This window comes from Biomphalaria glabrata, chromosome 11 (assembly GCF_947242115.1).
Source record: "Biomphalaria glabrata chromosome 11, xgBioGlab47.1, whole genome shotgun sequence".
NCBI lineage: Eukaryota > Metazoa > Mollusca > Gastropoda > Planorbidae > Biomphalaria > Biomphalaria glabrata.
In genome coordinates, this window is record NC_074721.1 from 8,297,419 (window position 1) to 8,307,031 (window position 9,613).

At 37.0% G+C, this 9,613-nt stretch overlaps 1 protein-coding gene across 1 annotated transcript; it reads right to left on the bottom strand.

Moving 5' to 3' along the window:
- Positions 1-380: 380 nt before the first annotated feature.
- On the bottom strand, positions 381-8,485 carry LOC106054764 (uncharacterized). The gene is made up of 4 exons (XM_013210776.2): positions 7,528-8,485; positions 6,438-6,637; positions 4,865-4,973; positions 381-1,436 (listed from the first exon to the last, which is right to left on the bottom strand). The coding sequence occupies exons 1-4, from the start codon at positions 8,374-8,376 to the stop codon at positions 1,239-1,241; spliced, it is 1,356 nt and encodes a 451-aa protein (XP_013066230.2). The 5' UTR covers positions 8,377-8,485; the 3' UTR covers positions 381-1,238.
- Between the last annotated feature and the right edge of the window lie 1,128 nt (positions 8,486-9,613).

The following is a 9,613-nucleotide window of genomic DNA, read 5'->3' on the forward strand; positions in this document are numbered from 1 at the left end:
ACCTTTCTCTTCTCAAATGCAGGACGGTAACTCTTTTGAAAGCTGTACTATCTTTATTGTCCTTGTTGTCCCCCTTAGTTTAATGTGATTGCTGAACATCAGTACCGGCATGGGATTTTTAAAAGAGCAAAGACCCTCATCTTATCTAGTCTATATTCTATGCTTTGACATTCGTCGTGGGGGTGCTGTAAAGGTTCGCGTCCACATTTCTCGGTCACCAAGCTGTTCATAGCAGCTGAAAATACGAGTCCTTGCTTCCCTTGAATACTGATCTCAACAAGATCAAGTACTGCATAATGCATTTAAATAAATAACTGTAGACTAGAAACTATGAGAATGAATTCATCGAGACTTGAGTAGGAGTAAAAATGAAAAAGGTCTATTATAATTACAACGTATCATTTTATGTATTTTCACAAAACAGCAACATTAAACAATGACCTAATATATCGCAGTTCTTAAGAAACATTTTGTTCTACAATTTATTGAATTATTGATGGATTCAGGTAACAAGAAATCAATTCGCATTTTAGCATAGTATCCATCGAACTTTATCAAATGTGTGAATATAGTTTATTCTGCATTGTAGAACAAGACGAAACTGTTTAATAACATGAATTATGGAATATAAATAGGTAGCGTCAATCTAAATTATATACTGTTAGGAAAGCAATACGTATTAATGAATGTCTCTAAATATTTTAAAATAATTACATCTTTTAAAAAAAATAATTTGTATAAATTGATCTCGTCCAAAAGATTTACGACATAAAAATAGCCAATATAATCATCAGTATAAAAAGAGAAAGTATATTATAAAAAAAAAAGGGAGGAATGGAGAAAGACGGTCGACAAGTCTTGCCTGGTGCCCCAACGGTCCAACAGACGAAGGGATAGGTAAGGTAAAGGTAGGTATATTATAAGATACGTTGCCATCAGTTATCTATTATTTGGAGTGCAATTCATTTTTTCTGGAGTGCTGGAACTTCTATAGAAACATTAAAAGATACAAGCCCATTCATAGCATCGTTTGTCGGATGAAAATCAGTCACTAGATATTTAAGAAAAAGATAATATACTGCAGTTATCTCTTAACTGAGGACCTTGTCAGGATTAAATCCGGTCCTGATCCAACTTATCAAATTTTAATCTCACGTCCTTTGACCTTTTATAACGTTTGCTACAAGTTGTCGTCCTTGTCTAGTCATTTACAGAAATGTATAAATGAAATCGTCAGTCTATTGTTGATACGCTCCTTGAAGGACATGCGGCCGGCCAATGGGGTCTTCAAGTTCAGAGGCTTTCTCCACAACAAGACTGTCGGTGCAGACTTTTTTGTTCTGTGGATCCATGTTAGTGAGAGGTGGCTGACGTCTCTTTGCGACCATCCTCTTGATTGTCTTGACTGTATCCTCCGAGTAATAGGAAACTAAAGCCTGTAAGGACAAAATTAAACAGAAATATTTTCAAAGATTTAAAACAAGAAAAACTTTTAAAATATATTTTTTTAAAGACAATAGGCCTATCTCCATTATATAACTTAACATAAAAATAAAATATTTTTTTAAATTATCGAACTAAAGATTTTGATACCGTCAGTTTGTTGAACAAACAATTTTACCAATTAAGCTAGCGGCCATTAAATATTAAATCAATTATTGATTGGTACTTTCATAACACGTATCTGATTTAGAAGTGTTTAGATCTAGTCTAGATCTACTTCTAGAGCTAAAATCTAGACGTAATCTATATATAAGACTTACGCAAAAATATAAGCGAAGCTTAGATAATCTATTAATAAACTTTAAGCAACATTTAAATTTAATAAACAACTCGGTTCTCCATCGACTACGTCTGACTACGCCATGCTTTTTTTACTTCAATTTATAGCCAAATATAAATGTATTTCTTTTATACTTTGAAAAAGTATAACGGTCCAGCTAGAGTTTTCCCCATGTCCCATCGAGCTAGTAATTCTTTTCTCAGCGATATAAACATCAACTGTTAAATCTCTAGGAAAAACGTTAGAGCCGTTTTAGAGATCAGCGTCCATGTAGGTTCCATGAAGTTGTGAATTGAATAGAGGTATTGTAAAAAGCTTATATTGAGTGAAATTTCATCCCTGATTTTGAGTCGATCATAAAATTAATTTGAATAAATCTAGGCCTGCGGCCTATCTGGACAAGCCAAGCTATTGGACTTCAGACACCTGTTTAACACAATCGCCATCCCAACAGCAGCGTATGCATGCGAGACATGGAAGTCATCTGCCAAAATTGAGAAAAGACTAAATGTGGCTCAACAAAAAATGGCTAAGGCGGATTTTACAGAGATCTCAAACAAAAAGACATCCTACGCTGACTCGACCACTTTGATGAGGTTCGCGGGACAAGTCCTCTGACAGAATGAATTATACATGCAAGTAATTGCAATGACATGGATACGAATACGAGCCATGCGTTAACAGTCCATATCGCTGTTAATATACACGGGGAGTGTTTACACCAATCCTCTCAAAGTACACAGGCCTGTGTCTCATGTGTTGGCGGATCACACATAGGGCTACCACGACCCGCGCCAAAGTTCAAGTACAACAATATAAACCCAACAATGAATAAGCCCACTAATCAATCCAATTGGACTATGGACTAAGAACCATGTCTAATGACCATGAACGATGACCAACGAATAACCCTTCTAGCTAGCTCTACTCTCCGTAAATAGTAACCTACCATGATTCCCATGGATTCTTTACATCACTTTTAATGAATTCCCTAAGCTTCTTAGTTTATTTAAAACGATGTTATTTAGAAGAATCAGTTGTTTACCACATACAAACACACACACACACACAATGTGACCCAACGGACAGTTCATGCAATGATGGTCAGCTGTTATTATATGCTGCCAAGACTGACATTATACACACACATTTGGCACCAGACATAAGACATTCTCCCTCAAGGTACTTTGCTTGTAGGAATAAGATACGATAAACAATTATTTATTGAGCCTGTTGTATTATATAACCGAATTAAACATTAAAAACGAATGTTGTTTAGACAGATGACATAATACCTTAGTAAAGCAGAAGGTTGATTGTAAACAGCCTAAGGTGGCATATTTCCCTATTGAAAATGATCATTGATATTTGAAGAAGAATGGTTTGACGATTAGTTGTAGAGACCGAACAGCTGGTTCAGTTCGTGAGTATTGAAGTGTTCTTGGGATTGTCTCCTTACAACATGTCTTGTGATACTGAGACAGTTCTCGCGACACTAAGCTAAGCAGCCCAACTGATAGACTACTATTGTTTATAAAGATATACATATGGACTAAAGAAACAAGAACAATAACTCTTCTTGTGAAGTTCAGTTTTCAAGAAAGTTGTTTATTACAAAATGCCTTTATTTGAAACAAGGGGGCATAACTCTTGTAATATTGTTAAAGCAAAGTTCCCCTTCAGACCTTGCAATCTATAGGGCAGATGATATTAAGCCTTATTAAGGTCATTCGTTTCTTTGGCCAACTGTTAAAGAGCAGGGTGTCACGTAGCTAGCACAATGACCAACCGCCTTCACCGCCTTCACTTCCCCCGACTAAAGTCAGGTACCCATTAGAGTTGTGTGGACTCAGGGGCGCCCTAAAAATGCAGAAATTCAAAAACGTGGTGAAGACTGGGAGTTTTATTTTCTGGAATTTATGGCGCCTTTGAGTACACCCAGCTCTAATGGGTACCTGACATTAGTTGGGGAAAAGTAAAGACGGTTGGTCGTTGTGCTGGCCACATGACACCTTCGTTAAACGTGGACCATAGAATCAGATGGCCTATACATTATTTGCCCTTTAGACCACAAGGTCTGAAAGGGGAACTTTACTTTTTTTTTTATATATAAAAAAGTAAGAATACATTTTTAAAAAAGTATTTTAAATAACGATGTTACCTACCGGGAGGTCTAACGAACTACAGGTACAGCAACATACATTTGTTGTCAACTGTAAAATGTTTTACTTGTTTCGGATGTTTCTTCAGAGTTGAAGATAATTACTTCCTAGTCCAAACCTCCCGCAGGACTACGGGGGATGGGAACGGGCAGGGTTTGAACCCGGGACCATCGATAAATCTGAACGGCAGTCCAGCGTGCAAACCGCACGACCAGGCAGCCATCCTTACAACAACGCAGGCAACGCTCTAAATTTTAAATCTGAAATGCCTTTAGAAAGTTCTTTTTTTTTTTTTCCTACTTTGTATGAAAGAATCAGAATGCAGAATTCCCACAAAGCCAGTAAAATATAAAATAATTCTTCTAATTCTCCAACGCAAATGCAGTTTCTAATAATAATAATAATAATGTTGTTTATAAAGCACTTAACAAACAACATGTAGGCTCAAGGCGCTGTAATAACATTACTAACACAAACAAGACGGTAAAAATGACAATTAATCTAAAAAAGTTTTAAACAGATAGGTCTTAATGTTCTTCTTAAAAGTGGTGTAGCATGTTGTATGTCTGAGAACAATGGGGAATGAGTTCCAAACCTTTGGTCCGTGCACTGAAAAAGCCCGCAGACCGTAGCTTTTGAGGGAGAAACGTGGCACCACTAAAAGCGTTAAGTCCATTGAGCGCAGGGCTCTCTGGGGGACATATGGAGTAACGTGACACCACTAAAAGCGTTAAGTCCATTGAGCGCAGGGCTCTCTGGGGGACATATGGAGTAATCAACCATAAAGCAGTGGACACCAAGTGGGACGAGGCTCCAGACATTGCCAGTGGCAGATCTTCGTGGAGACAGCTTGCCGCTAAATGCACCGAACGATCCAATAGTGATTAATGATTAATTTAAAAAAAAAAACGAATTTTACCTTCACAAGGGCCAGATGTGGACTATCTCTAACTAGTTTGATCAAAGACTGATCAAAGCTTTCCTCCTTCTTGTTGTTCATGACCAGTATAAGGAACTTGAGCCATGGCCTGACGATACAAACACATATATTCGAATGTGGATTTCATGTTTGAGTTTCAAACCCTGTAGCCGACAATCTACCGTTGTGAGCAAGATTACTTTTTCGTTAGCGCCGCTCTTTATTGTGATACATTTATTGATGATCGTCGTTTTGGAATGTGTGTGTATGTGTGCTGTTACGTCACTATGGGAGTGCGGGTGCACAGGAGGACACCCATTACGAGGTGACAACCAAATGGAAAAAAATATTGCACATTTTAATAAAATAAATATCCAAACATGTTTATATATGGGGCACCGTGGCTGAGTGGTTAAGCGCTTGGCTTCCGAACCTGGGGTCCTGGGTCCAAATCTTGATGAAGAGTGGGATTTTGCATTTCTGGATTTTTAGGGCGCATGAGTTCACCCATCTCTAATGGGTACATGACTTCAGTTGGGGAAAATAAAGCGGTTGGTCGTTGTGCTGGCCATATGACACTCTGCTCGTTAACCGTTAGTCATAGAAACAGATGGCCGTAACATCATCTGCCCCATAGATCGCAATGTCTGAAAGTAGAAACTGTACTAGTGCATTTATATGTTTAAATACAAAATAGGGATTTATATACATTTTAATTGTTTCAGTATTTTTTGTTATACATGTCCAGAACGTTACCTTAGGAGGGGGGGATAAAATGTTTTTATAAAAGCAGAAAAAAAAGGTATTTGCGTTGTAGATAATCAATATGTGTGTAATGTATTTCTCAAGTAAAAACCACTTATCATCAATGTTTAAAAACATAATTATCAGCTCAAAAATACTGCCTTGTGCAAGGGGAAATGTTATATATTATGCAAACAGGGTCAATCACTTTTTATTTGGTGTGTCCCCGGGGTAAATGTGGCATTCACATAAGAAAAGTTGGAGTACATAGTAACGACGTTGTACATTGAACTAGAGACGTTGTACGTTGAACTAGAGACGTTGTACATTGAACTAGAGACGTTGTACATTGAACTAGAGACGTTGTACATTGAACTAGAGACGTTGTACGTTGAACTAGAGACGTTGTACATTGAACTAGAGACGTTGTACGTTGAACTAGAGACGTTGTACGTTGAACTAGAGACGTTGTACGTTGAACTAGAGACGTTGAACTAGAGACGCTGACTATAAAGGCTCCTAACACATGAGTGTAAAGTAAGGCTTGAAGCGAACTTCTTAGTTAATTTGACTTTATAATTACAAGAAATTTTCAGAACAGAACTTTGACTTTCAAATCGAAAAATCTAAAACTTATATTACTGATGGTGTTATGTACACCTAAGCACTTTATCCTTCTTAAAAATATGCATTTCTTATAGACCCCGCCTTCTTGTAGAATGGGTTGGGGCCTATTCGATTCGTAATTTTGAAGCCTCTAGTGGAGACATTCAAACTGGCTCTCGAAGCAGGGGTAACTCTTGAATGACTTCAAACGAATTCCACTTACCCATAATGAGTTCTGACGTGTTCCAACACGATTCCCATCTCAGATACAGGCGAAGCAAGAGAATAAGAGTCATGAGGTATTATAATATTCAGTTTGGTAACAGGGAGTATTGAATCAAATAAGGCTGGGAGAGACTCGTGAGGTTTGGCACCGTAAACACATATCTTGAATGAGACTTTTATATTGGGGCATGCTTCCAACTACAGGAGATCAAATCAATAAGCAAATAGTTAGTTGATCTGTCGGATATCAGAAGATTATAAAAATATTACGACGCTATCTAGATGAGTGAATGCAAAATATCACTGACTGGATTACTTATAGATACATGATATCTACCGAATGGATTTACATCATTTTTTTAGACAGGTTTGTCTTGCCTCTTAGAAAGCAGCTAGACAATTAATCTTACATCGGTATTCCACGAAAAATCGTATTTTTGTTACCTTTACTACTGATTTTAGATCTAATTTTTTTTTAAAGTTACCACAATACCTATTTTATTTAGAAAACAACTATAAAGTCTAAATACACATGTTTTGTTTTAATATGACAAAATAATGCTTCCTTCTTTTGTCAGAGCACAGACAAAACAGAAATTCTTCCTCCCCCCACCCCCCTACCCTTTAACCTATACGACAAAAGCGTTATAAATGAGTGTGAACTACAAAGAGAAGCACGATACACAATTTGACAGGAGCAGATCTAATTCTGAATATAGAATTGACTATCTCAGGGTTAGACAGTGAGTGAATGTAGGGAAGAAGGCAATATGTTGGTGAATGTTTACATGGTCATTTTTTTAAATGTATAAAAAAAATGGCTCGAGTCCTCAATGGGACTAAGTCAACATATACCACCACATCTGTCAAGTACGAGTTTTTCCCTTTTTCAAGATACCAAATAAAATAATTAATAACCAATACTTAAATAACTGGTTTTTTTTTTTTATTATCGATTCTTGCGTTGTCAGGTAAAATAAATAATTATGCAAAATTTCAGATTAATCCGAGATTGAGTTTTGGAGAAATAACGTGTTCAAACTTTTTACTATACAGACAGAGATGATATAAGCTTTGTAATAACTTACCAGACATTTCCAGCTATCTTGTTCAATATGAAAGATCCTAAATGTAGAGTGCGCAGACAAAGAGAGCTTTGCCAGCTGACCTCTTCGAACTCGTGCAAGGCAGACAATGAGTTCATCAGTGAGATAGAATATAGTGATAGAGAGTTTGGTTAACTTTGTCAATGACGTCAGACCTGTTGAGAACCAATCCCTGACAGCAGGTAACCAACCATAACTGTAAAAATATTCAGCAATATTCAGTGTTTCTAGAGTGTTTCTGGAGTTTTGAAACACAGTGTCCAAGATCGCTCGACCCTCAGTTTTTGGCCACCGGGAGGTAGGCATCTTAAAGACTTTCAGATGACACTCCCTAGAGAACATTTGAATTAATTTACTGCTTATTTGTTTGGTGACTATGTTACCGCGGAAAAAAAAATGAAGGTCGTAGACTTTGAAAGAGATCAATTGTGGCGACCTTAAACCAGTGAGAAAAAGATGGAACTGGTCGGCCATTTTTGTGCAATAGCCTTTTTTGAGCATGTTAGGGTGTCTGCACCTAACTGACAATGTTTGAAAATGGGGTCCAAAATTTTGTGTACAAAACAACATGTCAACTTTTTTCTTTTTCTTGACGTGGAGAGAGCAATCCAAAATGAACGTTTGGCTACGCCACAGATTTGGACTGCTAGAGATTAAAGACTTCCAGCTTGTGCACACAGACATGGCCTGTAGAAGATCATCTCTGTGCAGGAAGCTAAAAATATGTTCAAGAACTTCCATGGGAAAACTTGATAAGGAAGTTTCGTTTAATACCTGCATAACATTCTCTTTCTCAGTAACTTGCTGTGTGGATCTGCTTTGTTGTGCCATATTGGTTGTCTATTTATGTTAATTAGGCACGTTCTCTCATTAAAGACTTTAGTGTAATGTAAGCAAGTCATCCATGTTGCAGTCAACTCAACTTTTACGTTCACGCACGATATATTTATGTTTTTTCAAGTGTAGCCCAGTTGCGCAATTTTATCTAGATAGGTGCGCATGTACAGCCTTTTATCTCAAATTTCTACATTTTATTGATCTTGATAATAATGTCCTAGGTTTTTCATAGACTATATTATAGATTACTCTAGATCCTTCATGTTTTTTTTTTCTAAGGTAGTGTTTTGAAGTAATGAGCACTGCTCTGATTAAATTCGAGCCGCCAAAAATAGCTCCACACCAACACATGCGCTACTACGTAGCTTGAAAGTAAAAGAAGATGTGATTGTTTAGTCTGTCACACACCTTCCGGATGAACAACACAGAAACAAATGGGAGGGGTGCGAAGTAGTTTTTTTTTTTTCCATGACACAAAATTAGTTATTTATTTGTAAAACAAATCATTTATTTTTATGCAGGTTTAGATTAAATTGCTAGCATTTCTTTTTATTTTCATTGTAAATGATAGATCTATTAGGCTAATAAGTTTGTTTTTTTTCTAAACGATAAAATCTTCCAATAAGCCTACTAGTAACTAGGCCAGCGGTTCTCAACCTTTTTAGTTCGGCGACCCCTTTTTACAATCCCCCACTCTGTCGCGACCCCCCCCCCCCACACACACACATACAGCAATAGAAGAGTAGACAATAACAATCCATATTTTCGATGGTCTTAGGCGACCCCTGGCAAATGGTCAATATACCCCCAAGGGGGTCGCGATCCACAGGTTGAGAACCCCTGAACTAGACCATACTATAGCAGGGTCGGATTGGAAAAAAAAAATCGGGAATTACCAAATATAATCGGTCCACAAATAGCATTCTCTTCAACATATATCTTCTATACTATAAAGTAGAATGTGAGGTGTATGTATGTTACTTATAGACATCAAAACCGCTTGACCAATCTTGATAAAACTTGGCAGGAATGTTTCTTGGGTACCAACTTAGACCTTAGTTATGTATTGTAGCCCTAAAAATTACTTAAGACCCTAAAAAAAAAATAAAGTTGTCCGACTCTATTAAAGCTATAGTATTTTATGGATCTAGGCCATGTCTACAATGTTGACATGAGAAAAGATCGAAAGGATTTAGACCTAGATCTAATTTTAAGAAATACACTTTGTGCA

Excerpts from the sequence above, each read along its gene's own strand:
- LOC106054764 (XM_013210776.2), bottom strand. The coding sequence starts at position 8,376 with ATGGCACAACAAAGCAGATCCACACAGCAAGTTACTGAGAAAGAGAAT. Across the intron at positions 6,638-7,527 it reads AAGATAGCTGGAAATGTCTG|TTGGAAGCATGCCCCAATAT; the intron begins GTAAGTTATTAC and ends GATCTCCTGTAG. Across the intron at positions 4,974-6,437 it reads CACGTCAGAACTCATTATGG|GCCATGGCTCAAGTTCCTTA; the intron begins GTAAGTGGAATT and ends TTGTATCGTCAG.